Source organism: Triturus cristatus, chromosome 11 (genome assembly GCF_964204655.1).
Source record: "Triturus cristatus chromosome 11, aTriCri1.1, whole genome shotgun sequence".
Lineage (NCBI taxonomy): Eukaryota > Metazoa > Chordata > Amphibia > Caudata > Salamandridae > Triturus > Triturus cristatus.
Window position 1 is genome coordinate 280,585,531 of NC_140594.1, and position 23,699 is coordinate 280,609,229.

The 23,699-nt window shown below is 43.3% G+C and overlaps 1 protein-coding gene across 2 annotated transcripts in view; it reads left to right on the plus strand.

Moving 5' to 3' along the window:
* Positions 1-23,699, plus strand: part of CASTOR1 (cytosolic arginine sensor for mTORC1 subunit 1) — a 163,761-nt gene that overhangs the window by 11,433 nt on the left and 128,629 nt on the right. For both annotated transcript variants that reach the window (XM_085633254.1, XM_085633255.1), the window contains exon 2: positions 23,610-23,680. In XM_085633254.1, the coding sequence (XP_085489380.1) occupies positions 23,610-23,680 (71 nt within the window). The remainder of the gene's footprint in view (positions 1-23,609; positions 23,681-23,699) is intronic.

Below are 23,699 nucleotides of genomic sequence, written 5' to 3' on the forward strand. Positions count from 1 at the left end.
AGGCATCAGGCCATTGCAGAGATGTGGACGTACAAACTTTTGCCAACCGCTACTTTAATGTTCCATTTACGTGTTCAGCCTCTCTTGACGCTTCAGGTCGATAGGCACTGTGAAGCTTCTGTTCAATTTGAAGTGCAGTACAAAGCATTTGTATCACTTCGTTATTGAAATGAGTCCCTCTATCTGATGCCAAAGAGGTCAGAAATCCAAACCTTGGAAAGAGCTCTCTAGAAAGCAGGTTAGCCACTGTTAAGCTGTCATTACGTCTTAAAGGGTAAGCTTCCACCCAGCGAGAGAACAGACACACAATCACTAAGACATACTTTAGTCCATTGCAAGGGGGCATCGCCACAAAATCAATCTGCATCCTACTGAAAGGACCCACTGACTTACCTATATGACTCGTACTGACCAGTGTTTTTCTTCCCGCATTTTGTTGTTGGCATACCGCACATCTCGGACACAGGGTTTCTGCAATGGCTCTGAATTGGGGATTAAACCTTGTTTGTCGAAAGAGGAGCAGCATGGCATCACTTCCCACATGCTCAGGACCATGATAACTCCTTGCCATGGGTGACAATAAACTATCGAGTAAGACTGGTCTTCCATCAATGGGCACTCGCACCTCATCCTACTGTTGACGGTAGCACCCTGCTTTAATCCACCCTTCTTTTTCAGTTTGTGGCACTATATCCTTCAATTCTTTGATCTCTTAACATGTTTCTACGACTGAAAACACAAGTCTGCATTCTGTGGCATCAGATTGTTCCTTTAACAGATCCCCATTAAAGACGTAAGAATTTAGAGCGCAATAGCGAACTGTTTCATCCGCATAGCGGTTTCTGATTGTCACATGATCCTTTCCGTGCAGTTGTGCTGAGCACTTTACCACCGTAGTTTGTGCTGGCAGTTATATGGACATTAGTAGGTTTTTCTTGCTCTCTCAGTTTCGTATGGGTGAACCCGAAGAGGTCATGTACCCAATCATGGACAACCCCAAAACCATATTTGCTGTCCATGAATATGGTAACTCTAATTTGTTCAGTAATGCTGCAAGCCCTGGTAAGTAAAATTAACTCAACCACTTGAGCTGAATACACTCCTTTTAACCATGATGCTTCCACAACTCCCACCACTGTACAGATGGCATATGCAGCTTGCAAGGTACCTTCAGAGTCTCTCAAATAGGATCCATCCACAAACAACACATGGTCTGATTTAGGCAAAGGAATATGCAAAATATCAGGTCTTGTTTTGGTGCATAATTCAGTCTCATCCAAACAGTCATGATCAGCTTCATCAATCACAACTTCATGACCGGGTAGGGGCATCAAGGTAGCCGGATTTAAACTAGTACATCTCGTCAAAGTCACATTCTCAGCTTCCAAAATCACCTGCTCATACTTAGTCAATCAACTGCTTGTGAGATGTTGCGTTCTGGTACGAGTAAGCAAAATCTCAACAGAATTTGGCACATGTACTTTCAAAGGATGACCCATCGCAATGTTTTTACACTGTTCCAGACTCGCACAGGTTGCAGCAACAGCTTTTAGGCCTCCAGGCAATGCTGCAGCTCCATGATTTAAAGTAGCTGAAAAGTATGCAACAGGTCTGCGAGCAGTTCTATGCATTTGCGTTAGAACCGACAGTGCGCAACCTTCACCCTCACTGCAGAACAGAGTAAACTCTTGTTAAAGTCGGGCATTCCCAATGCAGGAGCTCGACACGGACTGTCCCACAGTTCATCAAAAGAGCGCATACATTCATCATCCCATGGAACGGGATCTGACACTTCTTTGTCTGTAAGCCTTTGAAGAGACTGGGCTATCAAGGTAAAGTTTGTTATCGGTTGTTTGCAATAGCCTACCATTCCAAAAAACATGCAAACTTTCTTCTGGGTGCTCGGTGGATTCACCTACAGAATGGCATTGATCCAATCTTGTGACACTTTCCTGACTCCTTTTCCAATATGGTGTCCAGGCGCTATACAAAACGGAATTCGATCTTGGCACCCATACTGGCAGCTACATGGCCAATCAAGGGGTCTCAAGTATAGACAGCGGCCTGGTAGCTGAGGTGAGTACTCCCTCACCTAGGTATTCTGATGGGGTGCCCATTGGGATTACCCTTCTGGAGGCTTACAAAGCAATTAAGAAACTCCCTGCAGGTAAAGCACCTGGATTAGACCGGCTACCAGGGGATTTGTTTCGAGAAGAGCCAACAATCTGGGGCCCCTACCTGTGGGTATTATTCAATGCTATAATGAACGGCATATCGATCCTTGATACCTGGGCTGGGGCAGAAATTGTCCCAGTCTTTAAAAAGGGCTCCCAACTACTCCCTGCAAACTATAGACCGATCAGTTTGATAGATGTTTTCCCAAAAATTGTTTGCACGGGTACTCCTAGACCAAATCCAGGGATGGATGCAAGATAATGATATTGTAAGCCCTTATCAAGCCGGATTCAGGAAGAACACCTCCACCGTTGACCAAATATATAGACTCCAACTTATATTTTGGAAAATGGAGAAAATGGAGGGTGGCAGCCTCTATTTAATTTTCATGGACCTGAAAACGGCTTTTGATTTGGTGCCCAGAGATAAATTATGGAGGGTACTAAGAGATCTGGGGATTCCCTTTTACCTTCTACGCATGCTTATTAAGCTGCATGAAGCTAATTATGCCCGAGTAAGATGTGGCAAAGGGGGAGAACTAACTCCAAGACTCCCAGTTGGCAGAGGGGTGAGGCAGGGTTGTGTGCTCGCACCGACCCTGTTTTGCCTCTTTGTCAACGCACTTATTGTCCAACTAACTGGGGTTAAGGACAACGATGCCCCCAAGCTAGCAAACTCAAAGGTTCCAGCATTGATGTTTGCTGACGACACCCTTTTGATGTCTAAGTCGCCAATGGGAATCCAGAGGATATTGGACAGTTTCTTCATTTTTTGCAATAACAGGGGGCTGGAGATTAATACTACAAAAACCATGTTTATGGTTGTTAACCCAGCCAAGAAAACACGTCCAAATCCCCACTTAGACGGTATAGCACTGGAAAGGGTTCCTGTATTCGACTATTTGGGTGTCACCCTTACTGAAAATATGGACTGGGGGCCACAAATAGCCAAAGCTAAGCTTAAACTGGCACAGACCGCCGGTGGGATTGCTAAATTACTGAGGGAATCCACCTTTAAACCAACCGGGCCTATTATTGAAATATATAAGGCACAAGCAAGGGGAGCCACGTTGTATGGGGCTGAACTATGGGGACATTGTGCATGTAGCCTTCTGAGTAAAGCTAAGAACAGTTTCTTAAGACAAATTCTGGGTCTCCCCCCTAGTACCCCGTTAACCCCCCTGCGGCTAGCTTTAGGTATAAGGCCGATTTGAAGATGAGGTTACTTTTAGACCTCTAGCTTTCTGGCGCAGGATGTGGGTGACCCCGGAACTGGTAGATTATCAGGTGGAAACTAAAGGGCTACTAGGTCTTCCCGGGGCAGAAAAAAAAATTGCTTGGTTTGCACATATAAGGGAAGAGCGCATAAGGATAGGCAAACCAACCCTCTGGAGCAACCCTGAAGAAACTTGCTCTACAGTTTCACGAACTGAACTGGTGAGAACTTATCGAACTCACAAATTGGAAGTCATCCATGGGAATCCGAACCTAGGCGTTCTGACAGTAGAATTTCTCGCTGTGAAAGAAGAGTATAAATTAGAATCCTTTTTGGATGACATTTTACCGTTCTCAGCAAGAACATTATACCTCCAGTTTAGATTTAGTACCCTCCCTTTGCGGGCCTTCACTTCCAAATGGTCTGTATCGGGCTATGGTGGGTGCCCTGCTTGTAACCATCAGGAGGAGACAGAGCTGCATGTTCTATTTTTCTGCCCTGGCTATAAATCGGCAAGACAGTGTTGGCTTATTCAGCTGTGTAGAAACATGGGGTTCGTACATTGTCAGGAGGCATTTAGAGTTTTGAAGTACGATACCTCTAAGCCCATTGTCTTTGCTGTTTCCCGTTTTCTTAAACGTAATGTGGCGCAGGCGTTGGGCTTTCCTAGAAAAAGGAAAAAAGATAATAACCACCCCTGCTGCTAGCATATAGACTATTCCATTGCGCATAATAAGGCGAGAGGAAAATTTTATTTTATTCTTTTAATTATTTTAGATTTTTAACCATGAAATGATTATTTTTAATTGAGATATTTTATGTATAACCCTCTCCAGACATATTATTAATTGTACCGATTTTACTAATTTTTCTGCGCATTGGTTGGTCTTTGCAATTGACTTGTTCGCTATTGTATTTATGCCTGTGCTTTTTAATTTTCGTAATTATTGCACTTTTTTTAACTAACTGGCTTGTTTACTGGTCAGTGCAGCTAAATCTTCTCCCGCACCCGAAGATGTAGCACCTTGATTTCTATATCTCTGTTCGATGTGTCTTAACCATACACTGTCACGATTTGGATTATATTGTCACGACTTCGATTATATTGTGTACAAACTTTTAAGGTCTTAATGACTAAAATAAAGGTATTTTGAACAATATGGTGTCCTAAATAAAGAACTTCTCTTTTGCAAAATTGTACTTTTGCTGGTGACACCTTATGCCCACTTATTGCCAAATGATTCGATAAGGCAGTAGTGTCATAAACACAAGCCTCTTGGGCACTGGATGCAACCAATAATTCATCTAGGTATTGTACCAACACAGAGTGAGTTGCCATCTCCAATGATTCCAGATTTATTTTCAATATCTGGTTGAAAATTGAATGGACTCTCTAAATACTCTTGTAGAACATGGCACTATGCCAAGAGACGGTTTGGAATATTGGCTATCCAGATGCAATGGTATGGAGAAAAAGCCTTGGCACAAATCAATAGCAGAAAACTGCTTTGCAAGGGATCTGGTATAGAATTGCAGCTGGATTTGGTACAACTGGACAACACGGTATCACAATCTGGTTTATTTTCCACAAATCCTGCACAGTCCTATATTTTCCATTTTGGCTTTCGAATACCCATGATAGGTAAATTGCACGGACTTCCCAGAATCTCTCTCCAGGTTCCTGGCTCGATCTGGGAGTCAATCAAAGGTGCTATACCTGCAGTTGTTTCCAGGCTCAAATTATAAGGGTGTTCTAGGAAATGTTGCATCTGGATTCAGTGTTACTTAGATAGGCGCTACTCCTCCCTTCAGACCAATATCCTTTCCTATAAAATCCCAGACCTCTGTTAACACCGTCTCTTAATTCAAGCGGTAAGTTATTTTCTGTAAGTAGAGGAAATAATCCCTCCACTTCTGTTTCCTATTTGGCCATTTTGAAATCATTAGTATGGAATTCTATTCCCTTCGGTGTGCAATAGGTAGAACAATTTAGTTTTCGCAGCAGGTCTTGACCTAACAGATGATTTACTGGACTTGAGTCACACACCACAAATTTATGTAAATCTTCAAATGACCCAATCTGTACTTGGACAGGTTCAGTTACTGGTGTTGATATCAATTGTTAGAAACTTCTGCAACTTGGATTCTTTCTCCCAAGAGTGGTAGGTTGGAAATTTCCACAGTTCTCGCAGTGGAACGGATAGCACCAGTGTCTAAAGGGAATGAAATGGGTGCTCTATTTACCTTGCCATCCGCATAAGTGCCATTCTGGTCTACCTCTAAGGATGCGGAAAGCACGCATTCCTCCTCCCCCCTCAGGCACAGTCATTGGAACATTTCAGAATCCCTGTCATGAATTTGCACTGTATACTGTGAACCCACTTGTACATTCGGGTTTATGTGATCATTGGCATGGAAACCCATGCTCACATTGTATCTCTGCACCTGTCCATTCAAATGAGGCACGGAGTGTGTGGTATATCCTGATTTTGATTTGTCTGACTCTGCATAGGCTGATTCTGCATCCCATGTATATGAGGCTGCATCGCCTTTCCTGATATTGACTGCCCATTCATCTGATTTGCTGGATTGAAGTTACTCTTGCGCTTCCAATGTTCGCACTTGCCGCAAATATGACATGGAAAGGTCTTTTTCAATGTCTCTATTGGAGTCCCCCTTCCTCAGGCACCAAATTCTGTGACAAATTTCCTGCTACACCTCGTATTCCAGTAGTCCTCTTTTTTTTTTTTTTTTTAAACCTATCTTTATTGGTATTTTGGAATCAGCATCACATATAAAAGAACACTACAAATGTGGACTCGCAATCCTCAAGTCATCTTATTACATTGACAAATTACATGTGCATTCTGTTTTCATTTCTTACAAGTTTTTTCATATTTTCGAGATGGTGGTCTGCCAACCTCAGTCCCAAACATATGTATATCCCTCATAGGCTGTAGTCCTGTTGTGTTCATTTCTCTACTCAGACCAAGAAAGAGTTAAACAAGAAAAAATAAAGAACTTGTGGAGAAGAGTGGTGCGATTGGTCCATTTCAGTGTAACATTAAGTGAGCTTCAACCCTGATGACCTGCAGTTGTGTTGGTTAGGGTGGGGTTCCCTCCACACAGATGACACCCGTTTTTCCAATCACCACCCGACTACCTATCCCGACCCATTCTCTTCAGCATTCGTATCTCTGGGCTTTTCCCATGCAGCCATTACCTCCCTCCATTGTCCGGCTTTTGGGCGCTTCCTCGCTTCCCTGGCCTCTTCCCATTGTAACACTCTGCCTTCTGCCCAGCCCACAAAATGACATCTTTATTCCAGGTTTCCAACCAAGGCCCCCTCATTCCAGTAGTTGTCCGACCATTTCCCTTCACCATTCCTGGAAAATCTGTGTCAAAACTCACGTTACCTTTTTTGCTGCTTTTATCTGAGCCAACATCAATTTCTCTTTCAACTTATGCTGAGAATCTGTCATCTCCACAATATTTTGCATACCAAAGAATTTCATCAATTGGTTTGCTTTGCCAACAAATCAAATGTTGCTGCATCATCGCACTTATCTCGGGTCTTAGACCATACAAAAACCGATACACAAAGCGTCGCATATTCTTTTCTGACACACTCTCGATTCCACTATATTGTTTAAATGCCCGTAGAAGTCGCTCATAATATACATGCACTGTCTCCTTTAATTTTTGAGTTGTCCTGTCTATTTTTACCCAATCAGTTTCTTTCGGTGAAATCTTTCCTTTTAAATAGGTAGTGACCCAATAGTATTTCCTCATTACTTCTGGTGACGGCGCACCAGTTTTCGAATCTCTTGCAGGCTCTGTTTCTGGTCAATCAACCTCAATCTTATACTTGGTCCATAAATCGGTCGGAACTACAATATCAAACAAGGTATCCAAATTCTTTAACAAAACCTTTTGAAACTTTCACAAATCTCTCGACTTGCTTATACCATTCGACAGGCTTGTCTCTCAATTTTGGAAAATCATTTGTAAATGACAAAATGTCTGACCTAGTCCAAGGAACATGGACATAACCTCCTCCTGGCACTTCTCTCAAGGGATATGTTTTTGTCTCTGCTTCCCCCCCCCTCTCCCTTTCAATCATGGGCAAAGCCACTTCCGTTCTTTCTTTTAAGCCCATCTGCCTTCCCATCTCTTTAAGGTTGTTAATAATGCCTCAATCTGTGGTCTTTTTCTCCGATGAATTTAGGCTTTCTAAATCTTTATCACTGAAATCCAATAGATATGTCTTTTGTAAAGCCTTTGATTTCTGCACATCCACTCCATACTTCAGAGCTACATCAGCAAATTTCTCTTGTGTGTTTCTTGCTTTTGAGTAAAATCCTTGCAAATGAACAGTAATTCGTCATCAAGGTAGTTCGCTAACCTCTCTGGACTAATGGTTCCCAATATAATTTCTTCCAGTTCTACCTTTAGCCTACTTATGTCTAAGGTGATATTTGTGCTTTTTTCCACCTCTTTACAGTTTCTTCCTGCAGTAATCTTTGCAATAGCTGTTGGGGCTATATCCCTAATCCAGTCATGAAGTTCCTCTGGGGTGGGCACTATGGATGTATTCATAACTCCTCCTCCCTGGTGCTCCCCACTGATTTCCCCTAATCGCGGTGCAACAGGTGTCTCTAATCTTTGCGTTCCCATTTGTAATACTTTCCCTGCTATAGCCTGTAGGCCTCGATTTGGTGTTTTGGTATTTCTTTCAGAGGTACTAGTCAATAGGTCTGATCTTTCTTCCATTGTGGGTATCACCCTCTCACTGGTTCCCATTCCATTCCCTTGTGTCGCAGGTTTTCTTTCGCATATGCAACATTCTGATTTATTTGTTCCATATTCGATTCTCATGAAGTGAGATTCATTCCCGATAACCCAGTAGGTATGGACATTGCATGTAACTGCGATGCTCCTCTTCCTGTCTGATATAAAGGAACAACTGGACCTATAGTAACTGGGACAGATAGAGCGTACAGACCAGTAGTCCTAGCAGAATTATTAAGTTCTACTTCTCCAAGTGTCTGTCCTCCAGACAAAAAGAGATTTCCAGGACCTGAATTGATGTGTACAGGTAGTGCATCTGGTGTCATTCCCACACACTGGTTGGTCCCTGAATTTGTCTACTCTTCATTATAAGGTGGTGGTCGATTCATCAATACCTCACTCAATAATTCATATATTTTGTCAAAGCTCTCTTCAGTCAATGCAAGGACTTGAGCTTGAGAAATCTCTGAATATTCCTTTTTCTATTTGCATTTTTCTCCTTCCTTATTTTCGGGTGCCATCACAGGATAAATTTGAGCACCCTCTGCAACATCCTATCTCCATATTTGTTTCTGTGAATCCTATTTAGCTTCTACATATTGATTCAAAGTATTTTTATGTCTGCCCTGATAGTTCTCCTTTCCTTTCTGATGGGCTACATGTTCCAATTCTTCGAGACCCTCAAATTGCATTGGTCTAGGTAACGGTTTCATGTCATTCATCTGTCTCCTCAAATTTTCTAAAATCCGTACATTAAAAGTTTCATATTGTGGAAAAAGCTAAAGGACCTTCTATCTCAGTGTATTTCACCTAATTTCCTAACCAGGTACAAGAATGAAATCCTCTTTCCAGAGACATATGTAAAGCTGGTGTACCTTCCGTAGACACTGGAACTCCCTCCCTAGTAGGAGTAGGCTTATCTCCATTTATTAAAGCCCTTGATTGCTTAAAGAATTTCTTTTAAGTCCAAATCAACCTTACTTCAAAAAACGAAGCACAAGTAAGGAGGTGGTATTGGGCATAGGGGAGGCGCAAAAGAAAAAATACACTAGCCGTAGGGAAACTTATACTATTTAGGGACGGTGCAATAAGGAGGAGAGAACCACCCACTACTCCTAATCAGCAGCCGAGGCCGCCACAAGACACAAACATAAATCCTTGGCACACGTCAATATTTATAAACAGTCACGTTCAATCATTAAAGTTGTAAGCAAGAATACAGATCAAAATCCACAACTGGCAGCAGATATTTCTTGGTATTTCTTCACTCTTTAATCCATATTGTCATTCTTTGATTTTCAGTAATTATTCAACGTAGTTGGCCCAGAGTTACACCGTACAGAGCCCGAACCCAACACGTGTTTCGTCGCTATTACTTATGTGTGTATGCGACTTTTTTAAGGCTGAAGAGTAACTTGTCCCGAAGCTGTAAAGTAATATAAGAAAAACCTGCTCAAAAAAAGAGTGTTTCAAATAAGCATCCAGTACGGTGTGGCGGCGTAGCAAACAAGCATCCAAATGCAGAATCCGTGTACGGATCAATAACCTGTATTCATAGCCGGAAGCTGTCCATAGTGTAGCTAACTTCTGCCACAGTTCGGCCGGTGTTCTCGAGTACTGGATGCTTATTTGAAACAGACTCTATTTTCAAGCAGGTTTTTCTTATATTACTTCAAAGAATGACAATATGGATTAAAGAGTGAAGCAATACCAAGAAATACCTGCTGCCAGTTGTGGATTTTGATCTGTATTCTTGCTTACAACTTTAATGATTGAACGTGACTGTTTATAAATATAAAAAAATGCAAAAATAACAATTGATGGACAGAATGCAGAACAATGTCATACATTCACCCCAGTACAGAGATCTGGGCCTAAATCCATCGTTTTTTTGCTCACCATGCCATTCCAGTTTGAACCCAGCCATATGCAAATCAGTCTTGACCCTGTGCCCCATGGGAACAGTCCAGCCCGAACTGCCAAGCCAGGTCCTCCCTGGACTGGAAACAAGCATCCTAGGACCGGTTTCGGGCTTTCAGCCCTCATCAGCCAGGATAGCCTGATTCCAGTGGCATGGAGAGCAAGGGACTCACGTCTGAGCATACCCTTCCCACTCGGGGTGACAAATGCAAAAATAACAATTGATGGACAGAATGCAGAACAATGTCATACATTCACCCAAGTACAGAGATCTGGGCCTAAATCCATCGTTTTTTTGCTCACCATGCCATTCCAGTTTGAACCCAGCCATATGCAAATCAGTCTTGACCCTGTGCCCCATGGGAACAGTCCAGCCCGAACTGCCAAGCCAGGTCCTCCCTGGACTGGAAACAAGCATCCTAGGACCGGTTTCGGGCTTTCAGCCCTCATCAGCCAGGATAGCCTGATTCCAGTGGCATGGAGAGCAAGGGACTCACGTCTGAGCATACCCTTCCCACTCGGGGTGACAAATGCAAAAATAACAATTGATGGACAGAATGCAGAACAATGTCATACATTCACCCCAGTACAGAGATCTGGGCCTAAATCCATCGTTTTTTTTGCTCACCATGCCATTCCAGTTTGAACCCAGCCATATGCAAATCAGTCTTGACCCTGTGCCCCATGGGAACAGTCCAGCCCGAACTGCCAAGCCAGGTCCTCCCTGGACTGGAAACAAGCATCCTAGGACCGGTTTCGGGCTTTCATGAGGCACAGGGTCAGACTGATTTGCATACGGCCATGTCTGAACTGGGGTGGCAGAGTGGGCTAAAGAACGGTGATGGATCAAACCCAGATCTGTTGACTGGGTGTGAGTGTTTGATTGGTTCTGATGCTCCGTCCATCACCACCCCCTTTTGTACCGCTTTGTTCGCCATAAGTTGGCAGGGTATGCTCAGACGTGAGTCCCTTGCTCACTTTGCCACTGGATTCAAGCAAGCCTGGCTGAAGACGGCTGAAATGCCAGAAACCGGTTCTAGGAAGCTTGTTTCCGGTCCAGGGAAGGCCTGGTTTGGCAGTTCGGGCTGTACTGTTCCCATGAGGCACAGGGTCAGACTGATTTGCATACGGCCATGTCTGAACTGGGGTGGCAGAGTGGGCTAAAGAACGGTGATGGATCAAACCCAGATCTGTTGACTGGGTGTGAGTGTTTGATTGGTTCTGATGCTCCGTCCATCACCACCCCCTTTTGTACCGCTTTGTTCGCCATAAGTTGGCAGGGTATGCTCAGACGTGAGTCCCTTGCTCACTTTGCCACTGGATTCAAGCAAGCCTGGCTGAAGACAGCTGAAATGCCAGAAACCGGTTCTAGGAAGCTTGTTTCCGGTCCAGGGAAGGCCTGGTTTGGCAGTTCGGGCTGTACTGTTCCCATGAGGCACAGGGTCAGACTGATTTGCATACGGCCATGTCTGAACTAGGGTGGCAGAGTGGGCTAAAGAACGGTGATGGATCAAACCCAGATCTGTTGACTGGGTGTGAGTGTTTGATTTGTTCTGATGCTCCGTCCATCACCACCCCCTTTTGTACCGCTTTGTTCGCCATAAGTTGGCAGGGTATGCTCAGACGTGAGTCCCTTGCTCACTTTGCCACTGGATTCAAGCAAGCCTGGCTGAAGACGGCTGAAATGCCAGAAACCGGTTCTAGGAAGCTTGTTTCCGGTCCAGGGAAGGCCTGGTTTGGCAGTTCGGGCTGTACTGTTCCCATGAGGCACAGGGTCAGACTGATTTGCATACGGCCATGTCTGAACTGGGGTGGCAGAGTGGGCTAAAGAACGGTGATGGATCAAACCCAGATCTGTTGACTGGGTGTGAGTGTTTGATTGGTTCTGATGCTCCGTCCATCACCACCCCCTTTTGTACCGCTTTGTTCGCCATAAGTTGGCAGGGTATGCTCAGACGTGAGTTCCTTGCTCACTTTGCCACTGGATTCAAGCAAGCCTGACTGAAGACGGCTGAAATGCCAGAAACCGGTTCTAGGAAGCTTGTTTCCGGTCCAGGGAAGGCCTGGTTTGGCAGTTCGGGCTGTACTGTTCCCATGAGGCACAGGGTCAGACTGATTTGCATACGGCCATGTCTGAACTGGGGTGGCAGAGTGGGCTAAAGAACGGTGATGGATCAAACCCAGATCTGTTGACTGGGTGTGAGTGTTTGATTGGTTCTGATGCTCCGTCCATCACCACCCCCTTTTGTACCGCTTTGTTCGCCATAAGTTGGCAGGGTATGCTCAGACGTGAGTCCCTTGCTCACTTTGCCACTGGATTCAAGCAAGCCTGGCTGAAGACGGCTGAAATGCCAGAAACCGGTTCTAGGAAGCTTGTTTCCGGTCCAGGGAAGGCCTGGTTTGGCAGTTCGGGCTGTACTGTTCCCATGAGGCACAGGGTCAGACTGATTTGCATACGGCCATGTCTGAACTGGGGTGGCAGAGTGGGCTAAAGAACGGTGATGGATCAAACCCAGATCTGTTGACTGGGTGTGAGTGTTTGATTGGTTCTGATGCTCCGTCCATCACCACCCCCTTTTGTACCTGTTTATAAATATTGACGTGTGCTAAGGATTTATGTTTGTTACTTCAAAAAACGCTTTGATTCCGTAATTATTGTTTCAACCTCCAATCACTGTGCGAACTCGACAGCCAATCCCAGGGCAGTTCTACACCAACTATCCTATCACAGTGCAGTACTTTATAATCTCAACCTAACTCCTCACAGTGACTGACACTCCCTTTACAGTTTTTTTCTTTCTTATTTTTCCTTAACACAATTTAACACAAAACATCTATTAAACATAAAACAACTCTTGTCTGCTCTACCAAAAGAAACTATAGATTCCCATACAATCAGAACGTTTTCATTCAAATCCAGTAAACCCTCGACCAGCACGATTTTACTTGAAGAAAATCTTTAGGATTCCTCCCGGTGCACTCTAGGAAAAATCTCAATGATCTTAACTTGTCACACTCTCCCAAAGTTCCCTTCACTGGTGGTACTGGTGACGACATCTCACTCACAGCACCCTCAAAACAGCAGACAAACGTATTCAGCATATGCCACACTGACACCCACCTGTAGGTGTATATTCCTGGATCTTAGGCCACGTTGGACCTGATTTCAACTTCAATACAACACATCTATACTATATTTTCATGAAAAGACATAACACTTCTGTGATCACAATTTCACAATCCTATCTATACTTTAATCACCTGTTTGCGTCGTCTCTTTGTTGTCCGAATCAACATTTGGTCAAAGAAGCTCACTGAACCCTAAACTACAAAGGAATCTATATAACAAACATCCCCTTTATATCCCAGTTTTGACAGTCCATACTAACCATCTGACACACTAACAAAAAACTGTTGCAGCATTGTGCTCCGATAATTTTTCTATACTACACAATAGACTCAGATTTCCAGGCCCATTTCCTAACTTTACATTAGTCCAATCCAAATCTCTCAAACTCGGATACCAACTACCATTACCATTTTTTAGGTCCTCCGATGGATCTTGCGTTGAGCTGTAAGTGACTAGAATACTCTTGAAATGAACAATTATCCTATGAGGACCTGGAATAGTTAATTAACACCATTCGGATTATTCAACCTAGTTTAACACTTTCACCAGTCATAAATAAAGATTCCTTGAGAGATGGACAATCATCAAATGAATGAGACCAAATTGGTAGAGAGAATTTTGCAAAAACATTAATCTAATGCCTCAAGAATAGCGGTAAGAGCAGAAATACATTTCACGATCAGATTCAATAACAGATTGTTAATGCAAAGTAAACCACACAGCACATTACCGTCTTCCTCATCCAAGGGTGATTTAACCAATTTAGCATGAAGTTACAAGTTCAGTCGATGCTCATTGGTCGTTTGCGATGGGCTGTTAAGGGTTCATCGGTAAAATATACAAATCTGGAAGAATTAAGTAATTTTTTTCTCAAGTTTTTCCTTAAGCTCATTATATTCCATTTGGTTAGTGCCTTGTAACATCCTCGGAAGTAGGTGGTTCTTTTACTCATCTGTTGTCAGTCCGTCCCCAGGCGCATTTCTCTGGGATGTAACAAGATTTGTTGCAAATTATATCAAGTGTACTACAAGTAAGAAGTGAGTCCATTGATTGACTAGAATACAAGTGGAAACTTGACAGAAATTTCTCATAGGGTTTGGGTGACAGCTTTCACATGATTTAACGTTAGCTAAGGAAAGAAGCCTTTCTGAGGCCTAAATGGGAGTACAGCTGAATCACGACCATATTAATATTATTAAACATCCCACATTTATGAATGCTTTAGCTTTTCAAGTTAATTCAAATGCATTTGCTCATGTAATACAGGTCAGTATTAAGCTGTACTAAAAACGCTTTCTTTTTTTCATGTGGTATATCAGTATTTCTTTTGTACATCACCATGTGAGTTTATTTCAGTCGGTTACTTTTCAATACATATATTCATTATATACGTTACAAAAACCCTCTAAGAATTGATTTCAGTTCTCTACACTTCAGTAGTGTCAATACGCATGTTCGATTTCAGTTGAATGAGATACATTTATTTTCATACATGTTAAAATATTGTCACTTTAAAAACTCTCTAGGTTATTGTTTTGTTTTCATATTTTTTCATAAACACGTAAATGCATTTGCATGAAATTGTCGTTTTTCATCATAGTTTTTTTGTCAGCATATAATTATTTTCCAACATTCTGCATGCTTTTACGATGCAGTATCTGATTCATGACTTTGCAGATGTGATTTCTCTCAATAGGTAAACATATCGTTTTGTCTCATTTGATAAAGATAGATGCAAGATAACATCCACGCTGCATCAGTGTTCTTGTTTCTATAGGCGCATTAGGGCGCAGCAAGTACCTGTACATTTTGCTAATGTTATGCTATTAACCATCTAAATTCTATTTTCACAAATAAAACAAAATGCCTACTGTCTTGTCAATGTTGTATTTATGTACTACACATTACACATTTGTAGTGGCCTTGAGTAAATGTTCTGCCTTTATCTCAGTTGATAACATGCTCTAACCCCCAAAGTCAGATTCTCATCACTATAGGTAATTCGTTTAGCACATAATCCACAGTGTTATCACAAATTATTCTTAATATCGCTGAGCGATCAATACAAAGTGAGGCAAGATGCCGGCAGCTCACTCAGTATATGTCCGAAACTGAGTAAGATGCCTGTATCTTGCCTCACGTCTTATTAATTTGGCACAGAGGTTTAAAAGTAATTGCGCTTGATGATCGCTCAGCGAGATTAAGAATAATTTGAGATAACATTGTGAGTTATGTGCTCACAGTGAGGGAGGCAGATTAGTGTGCTGTACAGCTTGTATTGAATTACAGTTGCTTCTCTTTTGGATTGATACTACTTTAAGAAACATTTAGGCTTCATTAAGGGGTCTGATACTTTATCCTGAGGAGGGTCTCAAGTGCTGCTTAGATGCCTGGAGACCGAAACGTCAAAGCATTGGCCACTACATACTCCCACGAATGGACTCCTAAGCCATCTACTAGAAAACGGATTCAGACAGGGTTTATTTTCGGAATAATTGTGATTTTGTTGAGTGGCTTCCACCTTGTCCGAGGTCACCACTGGGACTCAAAAATATCACTTTGACCTTTTTAAGAGAGTGTGCCGGTGCTGTTTCTAGACCCTAGAGAGTTTTCAAATGAATGAATTTGCATATTCGTGTCTTGTACATGAACTACGCCTTGCTTAAATCGTTGTTAAGATTAACTATGAATGTAATTTATTTTAACATAAGCTGCATTGAAGGGTTGGGTTGGATGCTGTATTTCCCAATCCATTAACTTTGTGTGAAATTATTCGTTCAGGACCCTTTGTTGTTTACATATATGTACCCAGTCTCTTGAGGGATTTTTGGGTTGCCCTATTATGTGTTACTGTTTACCTATTGCACAGCAGCGAGGGCTTCCATGCAGAATGGCTTAAAGGAAATTAGGGTTATGCCATGGCCAGCGCTCGACGCGGCATAGCGTTTTAAATCTTTTTGGGCTAGCTCTCCATAAGAGTGTGTCTCCTCACTACCCAGCCCTGTGTCGTGCTTGCCTGGCACAAATCACACCCACTCCTGTGTCCTTGTCTGCCAAGTGAGCAGTGTCTTCCTCAACCTTCTCAAGGCATTGCCCCCACTCCCCTGCTGGTAGAGCGGGGCATCATTAGCAACCAGACCAGGAACAGTCACTGGACTAGCTGCTGTGTTTGCCGTCTGCTGCCTCTCATCAAGATCCAAAATCTGGGTCTGTTCCGGGAGCTCAAAGGCTCCTCATTACACCATCACTTCCCTGCCCCCTCACTGTAAGTTCTCATTGTGGCTCTGGTGGCTGCGCAAGGCAAGTATGTAATTTAGCAAAATAATGTCACCTAAAGTTGATTTCTGAACTTCACCTTCACCAGTGATGCCAGCTGAGACAACTTGGTCTACCCCCGCTTCCCTAACTACTTTTCCTCACACACCGCTACCATGTTTGGTGTTGGCTGACCTGCAGATGAAGGCATGACTAGACAAGTTCTGGCAATGGCCCCTCCTCCTTGGCTACATGCCAGGCCCTTCGGAGGAAGCATACATGTTTTTAGATGTACACTTTCTTCCTTCAGGCCTATTTCCAAGCCCTAATGCGGTATTGTTTTGTTACTGTGTGTTTGCTCCTGTCTCAGTAAATAGTGTGTGTCTAAATGCTCATGGAGAAATGAGGAAGCAGTATTTCGGCTAGAGCTACCAACTTTGTAACTGGGGAGCCAGGTTTGAGGCTTGGCGTCAGCTCAGCATGATGTGATCCTGGGCAATTCACTTAATCTCCCAGTGTCTCCAAAAAACGTGTCCTTGTCTGGTGTAACTGGTGCTCATGTAAAGCGCTCCAATACCTTCAGGCCAAGTTTGCACTATATAAAACTGCAAACAAAAAAGCTATCAGTTTCAACAGGTTTTCTGCCTCTCAAATGTGGTAAAACCGAGTCATGGTACTCTGGTGACATACAGTTAAGCCTGCAGCAGGGCTCGCTTCAGCCATTGTGCACATATGAGACTAATTTGTTTAGCTGAACACAGTCTCTTTGAAGTGGCTGCAAATGTTACCTCTCCTTTCTGATCAAAAACACAGCAGGGCGGATCCATCTTCTTGGCACTGCAGGCTCCACTTCACCCTCTCTCACCAGATCATATGTACAGCGGCACGCAGCAGAATTTTTGTGTTCATTGTCCTTTGCTGAGTATTGCTCCATGAGTTTTTTTCGGGTGAGCGATTAAAACGTGTAAACTGAAGCGTGAAAATGTTACTCTGCCCAAGGTGATTTTTTCCCCCAAAAAATTTAATTAGCATTTATTTGCAGTGTAAGTGATGCTTTATCTGGTGTCAATGACATTGAAACAATTAACCGCAACAGTCTTTCAAAGTTAATCATGTTGCTGGTTAAAAGATATTGGCAAAACCAATAGGTTTCACCCATTCGAGGTCTATTGGCTTTGGCAATCCTTTTTTCGACATAATGCACAGCAGCCATGGCTGTCGTGGCACATGGCTTAAAGTGAAGAAAATAATAACACTATAACACGGCCAGTTTTGACCGCATCACAGCGCTATTATTCTCTTTACTTTCAGCTATGTTGTACAGCAATGCGATCGCTGCTGTGCAACCTGTCTTAAACATTGACAAAGCCACCAGTCATAGACGAAAGCTATTGGCTTTGCCAATGCTTGTTAAATATGTGACGATCCTCTACGAGGGTATTCAATATCAAATGCCCAGCTTTAGCCTTCAGATTTTTCTGGCCCGCTCCTGATAGATGATTGCAATCTGTTACTTTTCTTTTCCCTAAACTTCCCTAAATAAAGCTCATGGCAACAGAGCTTTTTCAGTCTCTGTGCCTAAACGTAGGAATTCCATGCCTCCTCTCTCCCTTCATACTGTTATAGGAAATTATTGAAGACTTGCTTTTTAGGTCTTGCCTTAGACACAGTGCCAGAGACATTTTGTTACATTAAAGGGGGCTTAGAGCCCTCCCATTGCTTACCAATGGTTGGCTTCATTGTCCGTCTCATTTCCTTGCTTCTCTTTGGTCTGCACATGCGGCCTTTTCTTCCTCTTTCTGTATTTTCCCTCCCTTCTGCTTCTTTGTTCCGTGTGAGTCTTTCCACTGTGTGCCCTTAGAGGTGCTCTCCTTTTAGCCCACCACCTTTGCTTGTCTGGCCCCTCTCCTGCATTGTTGTTCTTGTCCCGCCCCTCCCATTCCCTCCCACATTTTGTCGCTTCTGTACCTGCCACCCCCTACTGCATTGTGATACTTTTCACGCACCTCCTGAGTTGCTTGCCTCACCTTCCAGAAGAAAAGATCTGTGACACAGCCAGCGTTAACCACACCAGGGTGCTTTCTTTCTCAGATTTTGATCCATGCTGCACAGCAGCCACATTGCTGTACAAGGTGGAAAGATGCTGGCAAAGCCAATAAATCACTTGGGTGAGATTTATCGGCATTGCGAGTGCTTGTTAAACAGTAGTGTTTACCTAGTACTCGTCTCCAGGGTTGTGTTTAGGTTGTTTTAGTTCTGCAGTCCCAAGTAGTTTTGATGTTGGTGCTAAATATATGCAATTACTATAAAATAATGGAACAACTCCCCTTTTCGCCCTTTAGATAGCAGTGACTTCCTCTTAAGTATCAGCCAAAAAATATCTTTAATGCCCGCTAACAATTTTAAGTATACACTCCAGTGCAGAGATTCTGCTCTCACCCAATGCCCTTTTTAAGTCGAGCCTAGAGCCAACGCGCATGCGCTGCTCTGTAAGACTTGTTGTGGTGGCGTAGCGAATAGAAGCCCCGCCCACTACCTGCCCATATTTGCCATTGACTTGTGTCATTGTCTGTCCTAAATGCTGGCTTCTTATTCGTAAATAGGCTTGTTAGACTCAGTACCGCCTCCCCTCCATTTGTCACCTCCCATGGCTACTGGCCCCTTTACTTCGGTTGTCACACGGTACATGATATTTTAGACTCTGAGCACCATTTTATTTAATGAGGTTCTCCGCCTCAGACACACGTTTTGATGCCTTCTTTAAACCCCGCCCTCCCTCCCGTTGTCCGTGCCTTCAAAATACCCACCGCCCTCCCTCCCTCCTGCTGTTCGTGCCTTCTCCACCCACCCCCATCCTCCCGTCTGTTATCCGTGCCTTCAGATTGCCCGTTGTCCGAGCTTTCTCCCACCCTCCCTCCCATTGTCCGTGATGCCAACCATTTACAATGCAATAGGTCTCGCGTAAATGCAAGACCTATTGCATTGTAAATGCTTTTTTTTGCTCAGTAGCAGTTTGTGTTTTTTTGTGCAGAGTGCCCTGTGCATCTAGCTTCTACCGAGGACAGGGCTGACAGCACTCAGTGCTTTCAGCCTCTGTAGCTGCGCTCTATGTTCAGCTTGCAGGTCACAAGTTCAAATCCAGCCTTCCCTGTTCAATCTTCAGTGGTTACATTTGACAGGTCTTGATTTAACGTTAAGTACGAAAGAGCAAAAAGGTGCCCGGCACGCAGCATATTCCAGTCTGTATGGGGGTATTGGGTAGGAGAGTGGATGAAGATTTGTGCTACGTATTTGAAGTTTATATCCTCTCACCCCATTGTAGATCTTACATGTGGCTGTCTTAACTCGGATTGGGTTTTTGCAGTTCACTTCAGTGTGACTTTGGATGTACGTTGGCAAAAGGTGCCTCTGGTATCTGGAGTGACCCCACCATCGTTTAAAACATCTTTGTGCTAAATTACAAAATGGTTCTAGTAGTGGGGAGGATCTAAGCCAGGGATATTTCATATGGAGTGGGATACCACTGCTGTTTTGTAGAGGTTTCATGATGAGGTTATGGCAGGCAATCCTTTTTGGATGCCCTATCACTGCAGTATCCATTCCCTACATCATGCACAAACAATAACTTGTTGCCAATATACCCTCTTAATTCCAATTGAGCGAATGGGGATTGCCTAGTGTTTGTTTCTTCATTGGCTTCCAAGTCTCTCATCGGGCGTGCTGTGCCTAAAACAGCTGCAGTTATTCTTCATGCAGACAACCCCAATCTGTTCTCGGCACTTGCTTGTGGTGAATATGAAATGAAATAGAAATTTTTAAAGTGCAAACAATTACCCAAAGGTGTCAAGGCGCTAGCTCATCAAGTAAACATATGTCATAAGATCTTAACTCGGAGTCAGAGGTTAAACAACCATGTCTTCTGCGCCTTCCTAAAGGCCAACAGGTGAGTCTCGTCTTTTAACCTTTGGGGAAGAGATTTCCAGAGTTTGGTTGTCCCGACTAGAAAACTTCTACCGTAACATGAACACCTAAGGGCAAATTCAGTGACAATTTTAGGAAATGTAACTAAATCGGGCTCATAGGGTCCCCGAGTGTTTCAATGCTCTTGGCAGGACCTTATTTTACCCTTCGCAATGGCAGCGACAACCTCTGCACCAACAGCAAAAATAATGGTATGCTAATTAGACCATGAGTATGCTGTGGAGCGAGTCATATTTACTAGTAAATAAACAAAAAATAACTGAAGTTTTAAAATATGCACAGTAAACAGAAAAGATGTGCAGTGTATGCAGGGATTAAACCTGGTGTACATGGAGAAGGTTACCTCTCACCACTCGCCCCACTCTCGTTTGCCGCCATTCACTTGTCACCGGACTACAAACCATAGACCACGTGACTGTGTAATGAAATGCCTCCAAAGAAGTAGCGTGCAGATTTTGCAATCCGGGCACGTATTGACAGAGTAGGGCAACCGGCAATGTTACACCTTGATGACAATATTCAATGTGAAGAAGGAGCACTCTGGGCTGCAAAATGCTTTTTCTAAAGGGCCCAGTGATGTGGAGCTTTTGGCAAACGACTGTGCTGCAAGGCTGGATGTGGGTGTGGTGTTCTCCAATAAAAGATGACCAGGAACACGAGCATGGGCTCCTGGAGAAGCGGAAGAGACGGCCTTAATGCAGCACCAGGCTCAAAGTCCCGGCCCACTGCACTTCAATATGGCTGTCTTTTACTACCAAAACGGGGACCAAGAGGGCAATTTACTTTTCGTGCATTAATGCCCATGGACCCCTCCAGTGCATCTGCCAGTCCGGTAGCGAGACACAACATGGTTGGATTGGGTGTGTCTGTACAGTCACTCTAAAAAAACAAACCAACATTTGCAATGCAATAAGTCTCGCATTTTAGAAACTTTGACCTATTGGTGTTGTAAACGACAATGCATTTTATTATTAGAGGTTTTTAAACACATAAATAAAAGGCATTGTCATTTACGATGCCAATAGCTCAAAACCTCGTAATTGCGAGACCTATTGCATTGCAAATACTTTTTTAAGATGCGACTATGCGTCTAATATTTGAGATCAGCCAAGGTTACTAAAGTTGTTGTATGTTCTGCCTTTGTTTTGGGATGTGCAGTATCCCGCGGGGGCAGTGTTGGGATGCTTGCAAAGACTTAATACCACAATGTTATTACCATATTTTACTTTGTTTTAGTGCTCTCCCGGCTATAGTCCCGGGGTTAGGATTGTTTACAACTAGACGTAATCTGGGTTCAGTTCGTAAAGCCAATTTAGTAGGGATTGGGGGTGGATTAGAAATCCGCATTAAACGTGCAGGGGTGAAAATACAGGCGAGTGGCAAGGTTCGGGGTACAAAGGGCAATATGGGATCTGAGGGGGTGCCTTCGAGTCAAGGTTGCCCCTGTAGAAGTACAACAAATGTATTGAGAGACATAACAATTCATGTTTACAAATGTAGATGACGTTTTATCTTTTTGCTGTGTAAACACCATCATTGTTGCAATGTTTACAGTTAAAATGACGCCCATATTTAGAAAAAGCCTCCTCAAAGCGCATAGACAGGATAAGAATGTAAAACACGAGTATTTTGACGGTGTTAGTTGCAGTGACCAACGCAGAGAGTGAAACAGTTGAGTTTTGTTCAGATGGAAAGGCGATAAGTAAACTGACCAGGTATTTCTTGACACTTTTTCTGAACTAGAGAAGTTCATGTTAGTCTTGTGGAAATGCCACTAGAGGTTGCATTCACTAGGGGACACTTTGATAGAGAGGGCAGGTCGCCATCCATTTTTCCAGAGCAAACGTTGATGCCAGGAAGTAAGCCGCTTTGGTAAAAGGCACAGTCTGGGCACGGAGGGAGCTAGACGTGAGGGAGCAGATGTGCTTGTCAGCAGGTTTAAGAATACTTCTGAGTCTCCGCGGCTGGTGTACTATTTTAAACACACAATATTATTTGGAAGTCTCTGACTTCCTGGTTCTTATTTTAGAAGTGTGTGTAAGTTTTCTTGCTTAAGAATTTTGAAGGAGGCCTACCTGATGCACTGGGTGAAAATAAAGAAATGACCTGGGGTAGCAAAGTGGCAGAGAGAGCAGGTGTATTAACAGAAAGGTGAGGCTCTTTGTTGAATGCATGCTGTGGTAAGCAAAGTAGTGTAGGCAAGGGGGGGATTAATGGAAACCGTGACATTTTGGTAAAGTAATTTACTATAGCCTTAGAGCCCGACGTAGTGGGCTCTACCGGCCATTGAAAGCCCTCTCCTATGGCTCAGACCTTTAACGCTGGAGCGGGCCTCAACGGCCAGTAGAGCCCGCTACGGAGGGCTCTTGGGCTATTAGAACATTCCGCCCCTAGTGGGCAGAATGTTCTAATTTGTAAAACAAAGGGCTTATGGTGCCTGAGGGGGTTGAAATCCCCTCTGGTACCATACGGCCTTTATTCACAGCAACAGCTGTGAACAAACTTTGAAATGTTAATGCTTCAGGCTTCTACAAGCCATTAGAAGCCCAGAGCACTCCATTGTTTTCAGTGGAGAGCTCAACATCCCAATGTTTTTTTTTGGATTTTTTTTGTTTCATATTTATTTATTGAGAAAAAGAAATTAACAATACATAGAAACAAGAATATGTATACAATATTCTAAAATAACTTGTGTTCATACAAAGTAACAATACATCATAACATCCCAATGTTTTAATATAAGAAATAATCTTCCAGTAGAGTGACTGCTTTTCGCTCTCATGTTTTGAGATCCACGTGTAGATGTCTTCCTGTACCATGTTTAGAATGGTATATTCTGAGTTGAAGGGAGAGCGGTTATTTTACTATTCCCCCCCCCCCCCCCTTCGATGCAATAGTTTGTGTATGGACTGGCCCTGTAGAGAGTTGTGTTCCTCTAATGCTGCTGTTAAATATTATCTAGATGTAGTGAATTGTATGGATTTCATTTCTGACTAGTGTGCCCAAACCCACCTTTAGAGAGAAGCATTGTCTGTCTTGGAAGAACTTGTTGATTTACCAGAAAGGTGGTGTTTTTATAGAGTTGGAGGAGGGACAGAGGGGACATGTTCTGTTCCTTATCTTTCACTGCTTTCTTCTGCAGGTGCAAGTTTTTCAGCCTGACTGAAACCCCTGAGGACTACACAATCATGCTGGATGAAGAAGGCTTTAAAGGTACAGGGCCTGCTGGGAC